Source organism: Micromys minutus (assembly GCF_963924665.1).
Source record: "Micromys minutus genome assembly, chromosome: X".
NCBI classification, from domain to species: Eukaryota; Metazoa; Chordata; class Mammalia; order Rodentia; family Muridae; genus Micromys; species Micromys minutus.
Window position 1 is genome coordinate 47,231,317 of NC_137970.1, and position 21,981 is coordinate 47,253,297.

Consider the following 21,981-nt stretch of genomic DNA (forward strand, 5'->3'; position numbering starts at 1 on the left):
GAGGAGAGAGACAGAGAGAGAGAGAGAGACAGAGAGAGAGAGAGGAGAGACAGAGACAGAGAGAGAGAGAGAGAGGAGAGAGAGACAGAGAGAGAGAGAGAGAGAGAGAGAGAGAGAGAATGTGGGGGCCCTTGAATTTGGGACACAGCTATTCAGAATTGAGAGGTCATCTTGGTGAATTTTTCCTTTGATGAGTATGAAGTATCTTTCTGCATCTCCTTTGATTATTTTTGTCGAAAGTCTGTTTCATTAGATATTAAAATGGCTACTGAAGCTTGTTTCTTGGATCCATTTTCTCTGAGGTAATGTCTATCTTTGTTGCTGAAGTGTATTTCTTGTATGCAACAGAATGATGGATCCTGTTTAAGCATGCATTCTGTTAGCCCATGTCCTTTTATTGGGGAAATTAGACTCTTGATGTTGAGAGATATTAATGACCAATGATTTTTTAGATCCTGTTATTTTGATATTGGTGGTGATACTGTGTGTGTGCGTGTGTTTTCCTTCTTTTAGTTTTGCTGGTGTAGAATTATCTATTTCTTGTGTTTTCTAAGGTGTAGTTACTCTCCTCATGTTGAAGTTTTCCTTCTATTTTCCTTTGTAGGTCTGAATTTATGGGAATATATTGATTAAATTTGGTTTTCTCATTGAATAACTTGGTTTCTCTGTTTATGGTGATTTGAAAGTTTTGCTGGGTACAGTAGTCTGGGATAGCATCTGTGATCTCTTAGAAGCTATAAGACATCTGCCCAGGCCCTTCTTGCTTTAAAAATCTCTGTTGATAAGTCTGGTATATTTCTAATAGGTCTGCTTTCATATGTTACTTGGCCTTTAGTCCCTCTGGCTTTTAATATATTTGTTTTGTACATTTAGTGTTGCAATTATTATGTGGCAAGAGGATTCTCTTTTTTGGTCCACTCTATTTGGTGTTCTGTAAGCATCTTGTATGTTTATGGCCATCTCTTTCTTTAGGTTAGGAAAATTTTCTTCTGTGATTTTGTTGAAGATATTTTCTGGGCCTTTGAATTTGGGAGTCTTCTTCTATTCCTATTATTCTTAGATTTGATCTTTTCATAGTGTCCCAACCTTCCTGAATGTTTTGTGTTAGAAACATTTTTGCTTTTCTTTGATGTATCAGTTTCTTCAATTGTATCTTTTATGCCTGAGATTTTTCTCTCCCATCTCCTGTATTCTCTTGGTGATGATTGTGTCTGTAGTTCCTGTTCTCTGTCCTAGGTTTTCCATCTCCAGAATTGTCTCCTTTTGTGATTTCATTATTGCTTCTATTTTCATTTTCAGGTTTTGAACAATTTTGTTCATTTCTTTTACCCATTTAATTGTATTTTCCTGTATTTCTTTAAGGGATTTATTAATTTCCTCTTTAAAGACCTCTATCATCTTAATAAGATGAGATTTAAGGTTGTTTTCTTGGAATTCCAGTTAGGATACCCAGGACTTGCTGTAGTAAGAGAGCTGCATTGTGGTGGTGCCATATTGCCCTGGCTATTGTTGATTGTGTACTTATACTGACCTTTAACCATCTGGTTGTCCCTGGTATTGGCAGGCTTGGTAGTCCAAGGTGTCAACAGGCCTCTGGAGCTGCAGGTAGAGCTGGCTGTCCCAGGTGTCAACAGGCCTCTGGGGCTGCAGGTAGAGCTGGTGATGGGTACTGATGGTTGTATGCCTCTGTTCGTCCTGTGCAATAGCAGGCCTCCAAAGATTAAAGCAATCTTGATAAATAGGGTTCAGAAAGGGCAGGGTGGAGCATGATGCTGCTGGGTTTGCCCAGAGGGGCCAGCAGGCAGGGAATTGGGGTTGGGGTCCCAACTGGTGGTCACTAATGGCTACAGGCCTCTGGGATTGTGGTTAGAGGTGTGGACCGGAAAATAGAGAGCAAGGGGGACAGGGCAGACCCCCAGCTGCTAGGCTTGACAGGGACCCAGCAGACAGGGGATTGGGATTGGTGGATCTTACCTGGCTAGCCTGGCAGCAACAGGCTGGCCTGGGAATTGGAGTGCAGAGTGAACAGAGTGGAGCTTACTGCTACTGGGTCTTTCCCGAGGGGCAGGCATGTAAGGAACTGGGGTAGGAGTCTCATCTGCTGGTCACTAATGGTTGCAGGTGTCTGGGATTATTGTTAGAGGTGTGCATAAGATTACTTTTTAAGGTAATTAATAAGATGATTGATCCTTTCTTTGTAACTGCTAGTTGCAGGCTGCCAATAAGAGAAACTAGTTGAGAAAAATGTTTTACTTGATTTCTTTATTAATCTATAACAAGTTGCTTAGATACGAATGTATGTAGGTTCTTAGGAATATTTTTTAACCATAATATGTAAAACATTTAATTACATAAAGGTATTGGGAAACTCGCTGTAATCATTCACTTAAAAAAAAATAGAATACGACCACACTGTAATTTTTATACTGCTTGAGAGATTTTGCTGAGGAATATAAACTAGGGAAGGGGACGAATGAAGTAGAGAGAACTTGTGTGAACTATCAAGAATATTCTGGAGTCCATATGTTCTGCCGATCCTGCACCTCCTACTTCAGACCCAGTCTCATCAACGCTGGACTTTGACAATAGGATCTCTACTGATTTGTTCATGACTTCATGAAATAAAGATGACAGTAGTGACGTCAGTCTGTGATCTTGACTCCATCTTGTACTGTAGCATTGACCTTGTAAACTTGCTGACACCCTGAAAGAAAGCATTTGATTTGAAAAGACATTCTGAGGACTGTTTGAACTAATCTCTTTCCTTAGAACAATGGTATGGTTTGAACTGGTCTGCAGTGAACCAATAGCTACAGAAGTAAATTTAGGGGCAGTAGGATGTCTTAGCAAGTGAAAGTGATTGTTTCACAAACCTGATGTTCTGAGTTCTAACTGTAAACCCACAATAGAAAGAAAAAACCCAACTCCGTAACGTTGTCTGCTGATTGCCACACATGCTTCATGGCATACATACCCCCCCCCACACACACCAAACACATGAAAATGATGACAATGATGATGATGATGATAAATGTTTAAAATAAAAAAGTAAAAAAAATAAAATAAATTAAATTAAAAAGTAAATTTATCTTAGAATCGCAATTCTTGGCAGGGAACCTGTGCAACACATTTAAACTTCCTGTTTTTGCTATTAGTTAACTCTGCAACCCTCTCCCTAGTGATGTGCATTGTTAGTTTCTACTGGAATGTGTGTTCCCCTACTTATGATTCCAATACCCTCTGTAAATACCGTTTTGTATCACAGAGCACCTGAGCATTTTTGTATGACAGTTTCTCTTTCAAATATTGATTTCTCTTATTGCTATTTCAAATTTATTTTGCTGGCCAAAACCCCTAAGATAATAATATTAAATAATAGTGGCAACAACAAGCACCCTAATTTTATTTTCATTTTGAGATGGGGCAAGTAAACCAGGCACAGAGGTGCAGACCTTTAATCCTAATATGGTTGAGGCAAAGGCAGGTGGATCTTTGTGAGTTTAAGGCCAGCCTTGTTTACACCTAAAGTTAGGCTACACTGTGAGACTTTGTATCAAAAAAAAAAAAAAAAGGATTGAGAGAGCAAATGTAATTGCTAGTTTGGAGTCTCTTCAGCATATTAAGAAAATGCCCTGGGGCTCTGTGGGTAAGGACTTACTATGCAAGCAGGAGAACCAGCTTTCTGATCACCCAGCCCAGCCAAGCCACCTGTAGACCCAGTGCTTGGGAGGATCTCCCAGGACAAGCTAACTAGTTATTCTAGCCAAATGCAGTAAGCAAGCTCCAGAACAAAGTGGAGAGTAATTCAGAAAAATACCTGGTGTCATCTTCACACATATTTTCACACACACACACACACACACACACACACACACACACACACACACACACACACATACACCTGCTTACACACATGAGAACATGAGGGGATCTGGTAATTCTCTTTTTAATCGCCTACTAGTGTTTAGTCTATCTTTCTACTTCTTATCTTTCTAATAGACTCTTGATGCTATATTAGGAATGCTACCCCTCTAAGGAACCGCTGTATTGTGCTTCACCTACCTTTTGTCTATTTAATTGTAGACTCTGCAAGTTTACCTCATGGAGAGCAGCCAGTGTAATCCGAGGACCTGGAAGTAAGAGACAGAACACCTGGTGTGAGTGGTAGGGTTGGATAAACCAGCTGTGTCTGAAGAAAAGGCAGATAGATATATGCAAGTTACAGCCAAGAGCAATAATGGAAAAGAGCAGCCCCTGAAAAGCAGCGTTGAGATGGCATAAATGCACCAATGAAGAAAAATGACTATTTCACGGGAATCTGAAGACACTCAGATGGTGGCTTTGTGCTCATATGGCAAAAGATACAGCACAGTGGATGGCGCTGTTAAATGAAGCATTCTGGAGTAGATGGTAGTATTCTCGGTTTTGAATATAGCCTCCAGTTTTTCAGGCTTAAAAAGTTGTTTCAGGACTGGGGATGCAGTTTGGTGGTAGATTGCTTACCCCCTTACCTAGCATGCCCTATTTTAATACTTAGTGAAAATGGGAAATGGCCTAAAGGAGCCAATTCTGAGAGTGCATGACTTTTAAAATGTCACATGTAATTAAGTAAGGTAGCCTTTACCTCTCCTGGTTTTATTTATTGTAGTGCCTGTTGTAGTGTTTATTGCATATAGAACTCAAGGCTTTAAGCATCCTAGGCAAATATTCTATCACTGACATACAGCTTCAGTCTTATTATGTTTTCTTTACAGTGCTGGGAATTAAGCCAAAATTCTCAGGCAGGTAGGCAATTGCTCTAACACTGAAGTATATCCCCAGCCCTTGTAATTTTTTGAGACAGAGTCTCATTAACCAGGCTAATCCCTAACTTTCAATCCTCCTGCCTCAGCCTCTCAAGTATTTGGGACTTTTAGCAAATGCTATCACACTCAGCTTAGTGGAACATACTGTTAAAGTATTCTGGAATATGTATTGTCCTGTTTTCATATTTTCATTATTATAAATAATGTTTTAATGAATAGGAAACTGGATATGCACAATATTTTTATCCAATATGAATGGCTGGATTAATTTTCCTTCTGCATTCCAGGGAAATTCCTATCTGCTCTTAAGATCAATCCTAGTAATACACATAAAGTCTTAGTTTCCATTATTTCTGTTACATAGAATACCACCTTTCTGGTAATTTCAAGTAGAGAGTAGCATCATTATCGGAATTGTTTCCTTTGTATTAGCTATACTTGAGGTGTGAAGATGAGCCCCTCTTTTACAGCTGAGAATTACTCTGAGTTATGCTAGAGATCATGATATCAAACTTCCTTCTTTCTTTATGTAGTTTCATGTTTTATATTTTTATTTGTCTGCTGGTTTGGACACAGGAATTCTCTGTATAGCCTGGCTGCCCTGAAGCTCAATTTATAGATTAGGCTGGCTTTGAACTCACAGAGATCCACCTGCCTCAGCATCCTGAGTGCTGGGATTAAAGGTGATTAAAGGCCTCTCTACGTTGGCCTCTCTTCCCTATTTCTTAAAGGATCATATTCATAAAGTAAGTAAAGACCTCAGGAAAGGACGTAGCTGGTGAAGATAATCTTTACCCTAGGAAATCTATTTAGCCTGTACCATTCATGGACTATACATTTCTGGCTCCATTAGTTTCTGCTAGAAGGGTTCTGAATATTTATCTGTCAAACACAGGTTAGGGAAGGAGTCACTATAGGATGCAATGAATATAGAGAGGCTTATGAGTATAATTCCATCTCTAAATAAGATATGGTGTAGTGGTTAGAATAAAAATAACCACTTCACCCTCTCAGAGGAGGAAGGAGGGGAGGAGAAATGAGGGGAGAGACTTTTGAGGGGGGACCAGGAGAGGGGCAGTGATGGGGATGTAAAGTAAGTAAGTAAATTAATTAATTAATTAATAAGTAAGTAAGTAAATGAAAAAAGAGTTGCCCCATAGGCTCAAGTATTTGAATGCTTGGTCAGCAGGGTGGCACTATAAGGTGTGATCTTGGAGTAGGTGTGGTCTTGCTGGAGGAAGTGTGTCCCTGGGTGTAGGACTTTGAGGTTTCAAATGTTCAAGCCAAATCTGGTGTCACTCTCTTCCTGCTGCCTGCAGATCTGGATGTAGAACTCTCAGCTAGTTCTCTAGCACTAGGTCTGTCTTCATGGCTCTATGTTTCTTGCCATGCTAATAATGGACTAAACCTCTAAACCTGTAAGTCAGCTCCAATTAAATGCTTTCCTTTATAAGAATTGCCATGGTCATGGTGTCTGTTCACAGCAATAAAACACTAAAATGTATGGGAAGGATGCTCTTTAGAGGGGCTTTAATTCTTCAGGAAGCCTTAAAACACTTCACTTAGACCCCTTTAAGTCTTCGTAAGCATTTCCTGATATGATTGCTCTATGCTTCCATTTTAATCATACAATAAGAAGATTTGGAGCTTCTATTACACATTCAGACACTGCTAAGAAGTGAAGTCAGTCTTTATCTTCAAGGAGTTCACAATGTAGTCGGGAAGACAATCATATAAACAGAAAATAACAACACACTGTATATTAGTTAGCATTCTCTAAAAGAATAAAACCTAAGCCAGGCAGTAGTGGCACATAACTTCAATCCCAGCACTCAAGAGGCAGAGGCAGTCTCAAAACACAAAACAAAAATATAGAACCTATACAATGAATATATATATATTGTGTATTTAATATATATTTCTATTATTCACCCATAGTGTGTGTGTGAGAGAGAGAGAGAGAGAGATAAGAGAATGTATTCAATCCAACCATGGCGGGCTGGCTGGCTATCTTACACTAGAGAGGCTGAGAATCTGGAAATAGCATGAGGCTGGATGTCTCAGCAGTCCCAATCTGAAGCTAAAGAACTAACAGATTTCTGGAGAGGTGCTGATCTTCAGTCTACATTGGAACTCTGAAGAGGAGGTTCTAATACCAGTGGAGGAGTACCTTAGCAGCAGGATAGATGCCAATGAGTATGCAAGCAAGCAGGAACAAAGCAGTTGCTTTCTTTCATGTCTTTATATGTGGCCTGCCACCAGAAGGTTAGGCCCAGATTTAACATGGGTCTTTCCATTTCAGATAATCTGATCAAGAAAAATCCCTCACAGGAGTGCCCAGCAGCTTGAGATTTAGTTGATTCCAGATGTAGTCAACTAACAGCTAAGATTAGCACACTACATTATTCTGAAGTCTCCAAAGAAAGGAAGGGCCCACAGAAAGACAGGGACACCAGTAGGAAGAATTCACAGAAAGTCAACAGTTATCAAGCAACCCATATGCCAAATCAGCTCCAAACCAAGAAGGTAAAAATGATAACAAATCTGTGAACATGGAATACTTAGTTTTAAGACTTTGCTGACATGAGTAAACCCAAAATGCAATGATATGCATCTATTTTGTATACATATTAAGGTTTTTAAATATGTAATGTATGAGCCAAAGCTTGACAGTAGTGAGTCTTTGTCGTAGGCACTGCTCTGTTCCCCTGGCCCACTACCTCCATATACATATGGAGTAGGCTCCATAGTAAGATCCCATCTAAATAAAAGAGAAATGAAAAAAGAGAGAACTCGACCTTATAGGGATAAAATAAAGTGACTTAAAATTAAGAATGCCTAGAACCAGAACCATGCATTGAAATAAATTCTAAATGAATCAACATTTTACTTGTATTGCTTATCTACTGCACTTTCTGATAATTTCATCTGTTATCTCAGTTTCCCTGGGTCAGAAGTCCAAGCATAAAGAGCTGAGTCCTCTTCTCAGAATTCCATTGGACAGAAAATAAGTTGGAGACAAAAGCTCACAGGTGGAGATCAGGATGTCCTTCAAAGTTGACATGGCTGTAGGCAGAATTTAGTTTCCTGCGGTTGTAGGGTTGACATCCTCAGTTCCTAGAGATTGCTATGGTATTCTCTGCTGACAATTTACATCATGGTAATTTGCTTCTTTAATGATAACGGGAAAGGTTTTTTTTTTACTCTATTTGGTTGAAATAAAATTTTCTATAACCTGATAGAATCATGAAAATGACAAACTACCATCATTGTCATAGACTGGGGCTTCATTGAGGGAGCTCAATTTGGCCACATTTTATGGATGATGCAAGTTACAAGTGCTATGCGTCATTGAGAGAAGAGGATTATACAAGGTGTGATACCATGTGGTTACATAAGAAATGTCTGTCACGTCACAGTAAGGCAGATCCTAAAGTTAAGAGAAAAGAAGAGGCATATTGTTCACTCATACATTTAAAGGCTGTATGGTGATGCAGGCCTGTAATCTGCTGGGCTAAATTGTCTCAAAAAATTAGGCAGGCATAGGTGTGTATGCCTTTAATTCCAGCACTTGGAAAGCAGAGACAGGTGTATTTTTGTGACTTCTGGGCCATCTTGGTCTACACAGTGAGTTCCAGAACAGCCAGAGCTTCATAGTGAGACCCTATCTTTAAAAAACAAAACAAAATAAAGGAGCTACCACTTCCAAAGGGAAGCTTAAAGAACTCTGCATTTCCTGCTGAGATATCTACAACTGTTGAGAATTGTCTAAACACACGAGCACACAACCACTTAAAACTCTAGAAACTGCAATAAAATCATAGAGCAAAGAAACAAAATTTCCCTAAGAACAAGGGAACTCACACTTGAGAACTCACACTCTCAGGTGGCCTAGCTCATCATGATAGAAGCTCCACTCCAAGCAGATATAACCAAATAGATTGTACTTCTCCTCATCCCAAGTACTAGATGGACTTACAGGATATCCTCAGGAAGGACAGGCTTCCACAACGCTTTCAACTACTTGACACTCCAGCAGAAGAAGCCAAATTTCTGGTAATGAGGCTTAAAGATCAATGTATCCTTTCCTCCATTCAGCTTCCACTCAAAAGCACAGGGTCTCTCAAAAGTAACAGGACAAAAAGACTGCAACCTCAATGGCTTTTGCCACAACTGGCTTGTAGAGCAGAGGTACCATACTGGAAAGCCAAAGACCAAAGTCTACCAAAGTCATCCAAGTACGTTTTGAGCCTAAAAGGTGTGACTCTACAAATGAAATAAGCTACTGTGCCTATCCTGACCTTACAATAGAGACTCAGAGAAGTAGCACAGGTGAAGAAGCATTCTCAAGAACTATAGACTCCCATACCCACCACATTTAATGCTCAAGAGGTAACTTAAGATCAGAAACAAGACAAAGATATCAACCAGACACCACAAAGATCCCAGGGACTAAACCACCAACCAAAGAGTACACAGAGAGCACTCATGGCTCCAGAAAAATATGTATCAGAGAATTGCCTTATCTGGCATCACTGTGAGGGGAGGCCCTTGGTCCTGTGGAAGCTTGATGTCCCAGTGTAGAGGAATGCTAGGGTGCTGAGGCAGGAATGGGTGGACAGGTGGGGGAGCACCCTCAAGGAAGCAGGGGGAGGGGATAGGGAGCTTGTGGAAAAGAAACTGGGAAGGGGATAACATCTGAAATGTAAATAAATAAAATAACCAGTAAAAATAAAATACAAATAAAAAAGATGTCTATATTCTTGTCATTTTTATTCTACATTGTATAGTCAGTTTTTACAAGGGCAATTAGGCAAGACAACGAAATAAAGGTAAAATAACTGAAAAGGAAGAAATAAATTATTTCCAAAGGAGTCCACTAAAAATTAATCAATGTAATAAATGAGCTGAGCCAAATTGCACAGTACAAATTCAGCACACAAAATTCAAGGGTAAGTTCAAGCATAGAGCAAGTGCATACACATTAACATATGCCATCACTGCATATCTGAGGGCAACCTTGTTTACACAGTATCAGACAGTCAGTATCAGGTCACATAACAAGATACCATATTCAAAACAAACACATTAAAAAACAAAACAAAAAATTACCTCATCATATTTCTACACAGAAGCAATAAAGAAAGAAAAATGCCATAAGGGCATTCATTCCACCTATGATAATATCAAAAGAATAAAATATTTAGAAATACATTTGTCAAATAATATAAAGGTTATACTACACGGACAATAACACGTGCTCATGGATCAGAAGACTTGACCCTGATAGAAAAGCAATGGTCTCCAAATTGAAATATATGGATTTAAGTCATAGGCATAATTGCCATTAAAATTCCAAGTCGACATCTTTAAAGAAACAGATGTAATGATTCTAAATTTCATATAAAAATTCAGAAACTCCTTCCAACCTTCCATCAACTGCAGCAGGTCATTACTGCAGCGCCAGTCAAGAAGTGGAAATCAATGGCTGTGCTTGGCTGGCTTTCTCCTTTTCATTCACGTCAAGGACCCCAATCCACACAAATAATGCCACCCACATTTAGGGTAAATTTTCTCACCTTAAAATTAATGGAAAGAAGATAATTCCTCACAGACATGTGCAGAGTCTCATCTCCCAGTTATTCTGGATCCTGCTAAGTTGGCAACCAATATTAACACTCCAAAACCCAGTCTCCTTGCTTCCCACATGTCACCTACCTCAACTAAATGGAGCATTTGAAAGCCAGAACTCAGGTCTCCTGGAGCCTCAGTTCAGAATGGCAGAATGGCTGATAGGATCCTCTAGTCACCAAGAGTGTCAGAAAGATAGGGTCCATAGCTCTTGAGAATCCCCCCAATGGATCCTGTTCTCTAACACATAAAGAGAAAATGTCATTTGATCTTCACTTAAGCATGAAAGGAAGAGTCCAAAGTTCGAAACTCAGCAGAAATGCACAGCAGTTGTGCCCAGCTGAGACACATAGGCCCTCCATGGTTCTATAGCAGGGAAAGGTGGTGCCACTCAAGAAGTGCAGCTTGATGTCACCTAATGCCAAGCAACTTAAGGAGGTTCCACCAGTCTACCAGGGAGAGATCCAAGTGAACATATATTTTATATTAGCACATATTTTATAGTCAAACTTCATGTATATTTGAAATATAAATTAAAGGGTTGCATCAAGTCTGCAAAAACATTTTAAGTATCTATATTTGGTGTATTTTAGCAATAAAAATAGAAATGTGCATGTATCTTCATTTACTGCTGGGTGAAATGCACATGTTCAAATTTTGAGGGGTAGTATGATTAAATAATCAAGATCCTTGAAGTATGAAAGTACAGTTCAGAGGCAGAGGCAGAGCATTTGGCAGGCATGTATAGGGGTCCTGGTTTGCATTTCCAGCACCTTACCACAAAAAAATCACACACACAAAAATCAGGTTGTTTTAATCACGTTTGCCTAAAGTTTCTGATTAACTCCAAGCTTATGTCCTAGCTCATTCAACAAAGCCTTACTAACAAATAGGCATGAGTACTGGCTAACAAATAGGATTAGTGTTATAGTTTAGATGTTAAGTATCCTCCACATGGCTCAGGCAGTGAAGACAGTCACCAGGGAAATGTGCAGAGGCAGGGCATTTGGAAAGCAATTGGGTCATGAAGGTCATGAACTGATCTGTGGCTTAATGCCTTAATGCCTTGTGTAGCTGTTTGTTTCTTCTGAGTCCAGAACTTTGGGCTCTTTTCCTTCATCACTTTCGTGAGGTCGAATAATTCAATAGCATTACCAGGAGGTGGAGGTTGGGTTACTTGAAGGAAAACAGCTACTGCCTTTGAAGCATGAGTGTCTACAGCCCCTTCCTTTTCTGTTTTTTTGCTCACCTTGAGAAGAGTAGCTTTATTCAACCTGCCACAGGGATTTGCCTCAACAGGAGCCCAGTTTGACAGAGCCACCTGACTGTGGACTGAATCCTCTGAAGCCATGAATCAAAACTCAGGTAAGTTTTAAAATCTCTAAGAAATTTAATATTTAGTAAGTTTTCTAAAACCATACCTAGAGAGTGTCTGGTAACTGGGAATTATTAACCCCATAGTAGGTTAAACATTAAACATGTGTGTGTGTGTGTGTGTGTGTGTGTGTGTGTGTGTGTATACACACATATATAATAACCTATGTAAATATGATTATGTATTTAAGCATAATTATATATATATATATATATGAATGTCACACATACATACATAACACAATTGAAGAAAAAGAAGTCATAAATTTGAATGAAAGAAAAATGGGTACATGGAAGGGTATAGAGAAAAGAAAAACAAAAAGGAAAATGATATACTCTCGAAAATGTTTAATGTACAAAAAGGTCAATAATAATAATAGTAATAATAATCTGAAGGTCTTAATCTGATTAAGTACATACATTATATGAACATAGGGTGCCTATTGCAGTCAACAATGTCCCCTACAATTTTAACCCATCTGCAGTCCATAGGAGATGCCTTTTTGAACAAAAGAAATGGAAACTATTCTCCCTATTTCTGTATCTACTACATTGTTTTGCTTCTGGAAAATTTAGTCTGCAGAAATAAATGTCGCTCTAGAAAAATTATTTGTAAGATAAGTTCATTAGAACATCTGTATATGCATTAATTTCAAATATTCATCTAATGTTTTTAAAAAGTTGAAACAAAGAAATTCAACAAACCAAAACTAGTAAATTTTAAAAAATTAAGACAAGGTCTCTCTCTTATTCAAGGTCATCCCTGGTTGTCCTTGAACTCAATGTATAGACCAAGATGACCTTGAACTCACAGAGATCCACCTGAAAGTAAAATTTTGAAAAAAATTAAAAAAACTTACTACCAGGTTGGAGGTATAGCTCAGCAGGTACATAGTATCCACTGAGCAAGCAGGAAGCCCTAAGGCATTGCTGCCCTAGGTTCAATGCCCAGCACTGCACAAACTGTGTGACGTGGCACCCTTATGTCATTTCAGAACTTGGTAGGTAGAAGCAGGCAAATCAGAAATTCAAGGTTGTTCTTGACTACACAGTAAAGGAAAACCCAGCCTGGGATACATGTGATCCAGCCTTGAGAAAATAAAATAAAATAAAAAAGGGACTAAAGAGATGGCTCAGCAGTTAAGAGCACTGACTGCTCTTCCAGAGGTTCTGAGTTCAATTCCCAGCAACCACATGATGGCTCACAACCATCTGTAATGGGATCTGATGCCCTCTGCTGGTGTGTCTGAAGACAGCTACGGTGTATTCATATACATAAAATAAAATCTTTTTAAAAAGATAAATCTTAAAAATAAAATAAAAAACAAAACAAAACTCACTATAAAACTATAGTAATCAAGACAGTATGGGATCAGGCATAAATGCAGACATATGAGCTAACAGAAAAGACTTGGAAGTCCAGAAATAAAGCCATGAGTCTTCTGACGAGAGTGCCAGGAAATGAAATGAAAGGAAAAATATTTTTAACGAACCATTGATTACCAACTAGAAACCAACTAGGTATGCAGAAAAGAAGGAAGTTTGACTCTACCTCTCACTATATACAAAAATAACTCAAACAGACCAAATACCTAAATATAAGCACTAAAATCACAAAACTCTTGTAAAAAATACATACAAATCTTTATGACCATGTTTTAATGATAGAGTTTTAAATATAAAGTACAGAGCAACAGAATTAAGGACAGATGAATATTAAAACTCTTGTTCTTCGAACACACTATCAAGAAACCAATGAGTGCCAGGCATGGTGGTACATACCTTTAGTCTTAGTACTCAGAGACAGAGACCGGTAGATCTCTGTGAGTTTGAGACCAGCCTGGTCTACAGAGTGAGTTTCAGGAATTTTCTGTGTATAAGATACAGAAGAGAGAAATGGAAGCAAGGAAAGAGAGGAGGAAGGGAGGAAGAGATAAGGGGAGGGAAGAAGGAAGGGAGGAAAGGAAGAACAAAAGGAAAGGGGGAGGAGAGAATGAAGGTGTTGAAGGGAGGGAAGAAAGGAGAGAAGGTGAAAACCCAACACATAATTAAAGCGTATGCAAATAACTTGTTTGGTAAGGGACTTGTGTCTAAAATACTCTAGAACTCTATAATAATAAGACAACCTTCACATCTACTAAGAGGATTTTTACCAAAACAACACCCCAGAGGAAGGGAGGAAAAACAAACTAGAAATTCTCAAATGTTGGTGAGGAATGAGGGAATTCATGCACTGCTGCTGAAATATAAAAGTCTATAAATATAAAATTCTCCTCAGTGTTCATAAGCACCAAAGGCTATTTGTAAGCTCCCATCAAGAAGAAAGAAATGTGTACAAATGCTACTTACAGACAAAAGTTAAAGATATTTTACTACAGGAAATAAGCCAGTAGCAAAAGTACAAATATTGCATGATTCCTCCCCTATGAGGTTTGTAAAGTAGTCAAATTTATTGAGACTAAAAATGATGGTTACCAGGAGATGAAGGCAGGAGGGGATTGATAGACAGTACTTTAATGGGTACATGGATTATCAGGGGAAAAGAAAAACATTCCAGAAATAGACAGTGGTAATGGTTTTATGACAATGTGACTGTTATAAAATGTAATGGCATGTGTCCTTGTAGATGTTGGAGCATCTTTTGGGTAAATGCCCAGGAGTGGTATAGCTGGGTCTTCAGGTAGTACTATGTTCAGTTTTCTGAGGAACCGCCAGACTGATTTCCGGAGTGGTTGTACCAGTTTACAATCCCACCAAGAGTGGAGAACTGTTCCTCTTTCTCTGCACCCTCTTTAGCATCTGCTGTCATCTTAGTTTTTGATCTTAGCCATTCTGATTGGTGTGAAGTGGAATCTTAGGGTTGTTTTGATTTGCATTTCCCTGATGACTAAGGATGATGAACATTTCTTTAGTTGCTTCTCGTCCGTTCGATATTCCTCAGTTGAGAATTCTTTGTTTAGCAATGTACCCCATTTTTAAAAGGATTATTTGATTCTCTAGAGTCTGACTTCTTTAGTTCTTTGTATATATTGGATACTAGCCCTCTATCAGGTGAAGGATTGGTAAAAAAATCTTTTCCCAATCTGTTGGTTGCCGTTTTGTCCTTTTGACAGTGTCCTTGGCCTTACAGAAGCTTTGCAATTGACAGTGTCTTTGGCCTTACAGAAGCTTTGCAATTTCATGAGGTCCCATTTATCGATTCTTGATCTTAGAGCATAGGCCATTGGTCGTCTGTTCGGGAAATTTTCTCCTTTGCCTAAGTGTTCTAAGCTCTTCCCCACTTTCTTTTCTATTAGTTTCAGTGTACCTGGTTTTAGGTGGAGATCTTTAATTCACCTGGACTTGAGCTTTGTACAAGGAGATAAGAATTTCATTCTTCTGCATGCTGAGTGCCAGTTGAACCACCACCATTTGTTGAAGAGGCTGTCCTTTTTCCATTGCATGTTTTTAGCTTCTTTGTCAAAGATCAGGTGACCATAGGTGTGTGGGTTCATTTCTGGGCCTTTGATTCTATTACACTGGTCTATCTGCCTGTCTCTGAACCAATACCAGGCAGTTTATCACAATTGATCTGTAATACAGCTTGAGGTCAGGGATGGTGATACCCCCAGAAGGTTTTTTTTTTTTTTTTTTTTTTTTTTTTTTTTTTTTTTTTAATTGTTGAGAATGGTTTTTGCTATTCTGGGTTTTTTATTATTCCAAATGAATTTGCAAATTGCTCTTCCTAACTCTATGAAAAATTGAGTTGGAATTTTGATGGGGATTGCAATGAATTTGTAGATTGCCTTAGGCGAGATGACCATTTTTACAATGCTGATCCTTCCAATCCATGAGCATGGGAGATCTTTCCATTTTCTGAGATCTTCCTTGATTTCCTTCTTCAGAGACTTGAAGTTTTTGTTATATGGATCCTTCACTTGCAGCCACCAAACCCAAGCACTACTGCTGATGCCAAGAAGTGTTTACTGGCAGGAACCAGACATGGATGTCTCCTGAGAGTCTCTCCCAGAGTCATATTGATACAGTTGAGGATACTTGCAGCTAACCATCAGACTGAACACGGGGACCCCAATGAAAGAGCTAGAGAAAGGACGGAAAGAGCTGAAAGGTTTGCACCCTCATGGGAAGAACAACATCATCATCAGCCATGGCACTGAGGTGGAGAGGGTGATGGGGGGGGAAGCACCTTCATAGAAGCAAGTTGAGGTGGAGGAGGGGTGGGGGGGTATAACATTTGAAATGTAAATACAGAGAATATCCAATAAAATTGAAAAAAATCATAAAAAAGAAATTAATGGCATGAAATTTAATAAAGAACTACATATTTTAAAATAGTTAAGAGAGGACAGTAAAATGGCTCATCAGGTAGAGAGGTACTTGCTGCCAAGTCTGAGACCCGAGTTTGATCCACCAGAATCCATACTTTGGAAGAAGAAAGTGAACCTCTGCAAGTTGTCCTCTGACCTTCATATACATGCCATTGCCCAGGTGTGTATATACACTAAATAAATATATTATAAATTAATTTTTAAAATAATGGTTAAAGGGCCTGGGAGATAGATCACCACTGAAGACTTTAGTGGGATTTCCTGAACTTATATAAGAAGGCAGATGTAGTGGTGCGCATCTGCATTCACAGCACACCTACATGGAGGTGGAAACTCGTAAGCCAGTCTAACCCAGAGTACGTTGCTGCACAGAAGCAAAAGCAAGAAGGAGACCCTGCAAGGTGGAAGGTGGGAGGCAAGAACTGACTTCCAAATATTCTCCTCTGGTCTCTACACACATGCTGTGTATGGTACATGTACTTGCAGTTAAAAGCATGGTTAAAATCATGTTTTGCATTATACATATTTTACCACAATAAAAGTAAAATGACTCTATTTCTTCCCTAAGATTGTGAACGGTCTCCCTCTTCTCCCCTACTAATCTATTTTAAAATTGACAAGGCATCTGAGGAGATATTCCTTCAAAAATATGTATAAAAAGCCAAACAGAACAGGAAAATGTTCAATACCAGCAGTTACTATGAAACTAAAAATTAAAACCATAAAACCATTAGGATGGCTATGTTAAAAAGAACATACCAAGTATTGTTAAAGGCATGGATGATCTCATGGGAATGTAAAATTGTACACCCTTTATGAAAAAGTTTGGTGGCCTTTTAAAATGCTAAACATGGATTTATTATATGACCCAGCTCTACTATGAAGTATAAAATAAAAAAAAATGCACACAAACATATACCCAGTATTTCTAGCCCCATTATTCTAATAGCTAAAAATGAACAACCTTAAGCACCTATCAGTTGATTAATGGATAAATAAAATATAGTGCAGCCACACAATCAAATAAGATGCTGAGTGCTAGGAGTGGTGTCATATGCCTGTAGTTCCAGCACTCAGGCATCTGAGAAAGAAAGGGATGTTAAGTTCAAAGCTAGCCTGACCTACACAGGAAAATATTGCTCAAAAATAACTAGATAGATTGGACAAGTTTGGGGTAGAAAGTTTTGAGGGTGGGTTCCACTGGGGTTCCTGCTTGACTACAGCAGGTGGCCTCTTCAGGTTCCACATGCCCAATGCTGTGAGTCTCAGCTAAAGTCACCCCCACTGATTCTTGCACATCCGTGAGACTTCCCCTTTTCCACCCAGATCCCTTTCTATATCTGCTTCCTATGGCTATTTACTTCCCCCTTCTAAATGAGACTCAAGCATCCTCACTTGGGCCTTCCTTCTTGTTCAGCTTCTTTGGGTGTGTGGGGTGCAGCATGGATATTCTGTATTTTATTACTAACATCCACTTCTCAGTGAGTACATACCTTGCATGTCCTTTCCGGTCTGGGTTACCCAGTCAGGATGATATTTTCAAGTTTCATCCATTTCCCTCAAAATTCATGTCTTTGTTTTTAATAGCCAAATAGTTTTCTATTATGTAGATGTACCTTTCTTTATCTATTCTTCAGTTGAGAGATATCTAGGTTGTTTCCAGTTTCTAGTTATTTTGAAGCTACTATGAACATAGTTAAGCAAGTGCCCTTTGTGGTATAGTGGGGCCAAATTTTATCCTGTCCACAAGAAATGCAGGGACAGGGAATAGAGCAGAGACTGAGGGAATGACCAACCAATAACTGATCCAACTTGAGACCCATCCCATGAGCAAACACCAATCCTTAACATCATTAATGATTCTCTGTTATGCTTGCAGACAGGAGCCTAATATAACTGTTTTCTGAGAAGCTCCACCCACCAGCTAGCTGAAACATGCAGATATCCACAGCCAGGCATTGGTCTGAGCTTGGGGATTCTTATCAAGAATAAGAGGAAGGATTTGTGGCTCTTAAGGGGATAGAAACTCCACAGAAGACCAACAGAATCAACTAACCTGGACCCTTAGGGCTCTCAGAGACTGAACCACCAACCAAAGAGAATATATACAAGGGTTAGACCTGATCCCCTCCCATATGTAGCAGATTTGCAGCTTGGTCTTCATGTGAGTCCTCCAACAACTGGAATTGGGGCTATCCCTAAAGCTGTTGCCTGTCTGTGGGAAATGTTCCTCTAACTGGACTGCCTTGTCTGGCCTCAGTGGGAGAGTATGCACCTAGCCCTACAGAGACTTGATGTACCAGGATGGGGGGATACCCAGGGGGACCTCCATCCTCCAAGAGGAGAAGGAGAAGGGGAATAGGGGGAGTGGCTGTGTTAGGGGGGAACAGAGGGGACAGTGATTGGGATGTAAAGTGAATTTTAAAAATACAAATAAAATTTAATTAAAAATCACTCTATGGGGTACACCTAGACCTTAAACCATTAATAACCCAAGATCTAAGAATATAGCCTTGTGGCAATATTTAGTAGTTAAAAATCATTATGTTTAATCTTTACATACCAAAAACTTTGACTATTTCCATGTTACATTTTGTTTTACATATACTTTATGATCTTTGTAAATAGTAAAATTTCAATGAATATTATCAAACCTTTAAAAAATCAAGTACTGTGAAAAATATATTCATATATATTTACGCTAAAATGCTTTTAATAATCTGTATATGTATCTCTTCTTTAAATAAAGATGTAAAAGAATGTCACCTCAATAAAGCAAATACATCAGTGGAACATATTGCAGGGAGATGAATTGTATTTACTGATAGCTAGTGGATAAAGGTAATTGGCTGGCTATTTTATCATCAGTCTGTCCTGCATCAGAGCTATCCTTAAGAAGTGCAACAGGAAACCTCCCCTATACCTTGCTTCTGGTGAGCCCTTATATAATTCTTTATTTACACTTATAGAAATATTCACATTCTTTTGGAAAGTGATAAAAGACTTTCCTCCCAAAACAGCACCTTGTGATGTTGTTGATTATCTTCTTGAGTTCCATCTTAAGATAGTAAATCTCTTACCCCTTTCAAGAGAAAGATTATGTTGAAATTTGGGAAGTCAATCAGGCTAATCTGATTCCATACAAAGTATGCTGTAAATACTCAGACATACTTTGATATTCTTTTTTTTTCCCCTGCAAACAATCAAATAAAATTTTGTATGTTCCTGTTGGAAAAAAACAATGGAATTTGCAATCCTATGTACTTGGCATGTTTTGGTAGCTAGTTATTAAAGCAACCTGTACAGTCAAAAATCACTCTAAATAATAAATAATATCTCTATAAATAAATAGACTGTGTGAATCTTAAACCTGTATAGTAAGTGAAGAGAACCAATCACAAAAGACCATATATTCACTTATACAAAATGTCCATAAAACATACAGAGAAACAAAATAGATTAGTAGTTGCCAAGGGTTAGGTGGGTTGGAAGGAAATAAGGAGCAATTGCCAATGAATTGCAATTGCCAAATGAATCATTTCTAACTAAGATGATTAAAATGTTCTGCTGATGCTCACATCTGTGAAAAAACCAAGAACATTCACAAAGGTGAATTGTGGGATATTTGAATTATAACTCAAAGCTATAGAAAGGAGAACTGGGTGTGTGGCTGTGCTTGCCTAACAAGCAGAAAGCTTTGGGTTTGAGTCCCAGTACTGTATAAATTTGGTTTATTATAATGGCAGCACTTAAGAGATGACAGCAGAAGGACCAAAAGTTCAAGAACAACCTAGAGAATAAAGTGAGTTTGAGGCCAGTCTGTCTCAAAAATAAACATGAGGGGTTGGGGAAATAGATCAACAGTTAAGAGCACTGACTGCTCTTCCAGAGGTCCTGAGTTCAATTCCCAGCAACCACATGGTGGCTCCCAACCATCTGTAATGAGATCTGATGCCCTCTTCTGGTGTGTCTGAAGACAGCGACAGTGTGCATATTTTTTTTTCTTTAAGTAAAACAAACAAGCATGAATGAAAGTTCTTAAAATATAGCTGGCAAGATAGCTTAAGGAGTAAAGGTACTTGTCACAGACAACCCCCGTGACCTATGTGATGGAAGACCATAACTGGCTTCTGAAAATTACTCCCATAAACAAACAGACAAACAAATATTAAGTTTCTGAAAAAGAGCTATACCTACATTGAACATTTTAGAAAGGCTGGTCAATTAATGAAGCATCAATGACTGCAGAGAGGTGGAAATGCAGGTTCAGGGCCCTAACTACAATTTATCTTGGGCTATCTTTAGCTATTTATTGCCCTCTTCTGTGTATGATCTAGCATCCTTGTGAATATTAGTTAAGTCCTTTTAGAATGTAAAAGAAGACCTCTAGCTTCCACCAACTCAAAAGTTGGGAATATTAGCAAATACCACTGGATGCCTATAAGAGAGGTATCAGCATTTGAGGACTATATCTCCCACTTTCGTTTTAATCTGCCTAATTGCTATTCTTAAAAACGTCTTAATTTGTTATGTTCTTTGCTCTATTGCTGTTTTAAAAAAAGCCTCTCTTAAAACTACTACCACTTTGAAACATGGGATTTGGAATTTGGGTAAGTGACTTAAACCTGTATTTTCCAATTTCAGGTTACCGTCTTGGCCTTCTTCTGACCTCCTAGAAGAGGTCTCAGCATTTGACTTCCCAGCTTTGTTGTAATTTTCCAAACTTGCTAGGAACACACATGGTATAGATACATATACGCAGAAAAAACACCGTACACATAAAATCAAAAAAAATTTTTAAAGATGTGAAGATAATTTATTTAAAAATAAATTTCTTCTCCTCCTTGAAACAGGGTCTTATCACATAGCACTGGCTGGTCTGGAACTTAAAATGCAGATCAGGTTGGCCTCTAACTCATAGAAATCTCCCTGTCTCTGTCTCTGCCTTAAGTGCTGAGAATAAAGGTGTGAGCTGCCATGCCCAACAGTTGCTTTTTTCTTTCAAAGATCAGAGGAAAAAGCAGATAGCAGGATAGAGACTGTCCAAGACACTGTAACTCTTTTTTTTCCAGTGGTTGCTAGTAGTGTAAAGAAGGATGGAGAACAGAATTTAGTTGGTTCAGGAAAAGGAAAATGATAGTAATTATGTACTTAATGGATTTAAAGATACACATTTCTCTTTCTTTTAAAATGATGTACTTGTGTGCATGTGTGCGTGTGCGCTCGAGCACATGCCTGAGGGCAGGGGCCCACAGAGCTAAAGGCATCAACACCCCTGAAACTGGAGTTTGTGAGCCTGCTGGCATGGGTGTTACCAACCAAATTTAGGCCCTCTGGAAGAGCAGCAGGCACTCTTAACCACTGAGCCATCTCTCCAGCCTCTCTACCATTTCCCCTGACCCCTCCCTTTTTTGAGACAGTGTCTTATGTAGCTCAGATTGGCCTCAATCTCATAATGTAATAGAGGATGACCTTGAGCTTCTGATCTTCTTGCCTCCTCATTCCAGGTGCTGGAACTATAGGCATGGTCCACTACATCTGGCCTATGGGGTGTTCATAAGGTCAGCACTCTACCAACTGAATTCCACCCAAAAATGCGCATTTGTTCGTGTTTTTTTAATTTTCTGAAACAAACACATCAGACAGTTCCTGGAATCTTAGTGTTTTTGCTGGCCAGGCAGCTGTTGTCACTGCCTGACACCTTCTGGTAAGATACAGCATTAAAACAGAAAGCTGCAGCATTAAAACAGAATGAATATGATGAGGCTATGAAAGAAAGCCATGAGACACTTGGGACTTTTTTCTTTAATTTTCCCTAGAAATCATCCACATTCTTAACTACA

The 21,981-nt window shown here is 38.8% G+C and overlaps 1 protein-coding gene across 2 annotated transcripts in view; it reads right to left on the minus strand.

Annotated features, from left to right (window-relative positions):
• Positions 1-2,591: 2,591 nt before the first annotated feature.
• SNX12 (sorting nexin 12) overlaps positions 2,592-21,981 on the minus strand; it is a 110,618-nt gene continuing 91,228 nt past the window's right edge. For both annotated transcript variants that reach the window (XM_080909745.1, XM_080909742.1), the window contains exons 5-6: positions 4,063-4,130; positions 2,592-2,704 (exon numbers count right to left, since the gene is read on the minus strand). In XM_080909745.1, coding sequence (XP_080765871.1) covers positions 4,095-4,130 — 36 coding nt within the window. In that variant the 3' untranslated portion in view covers positions 2,592-2,704; positions 4,063-4,094. The remainder of the gene's footprint in view (positions 2,705-4,062; positions 4,131-21,981) is intronic.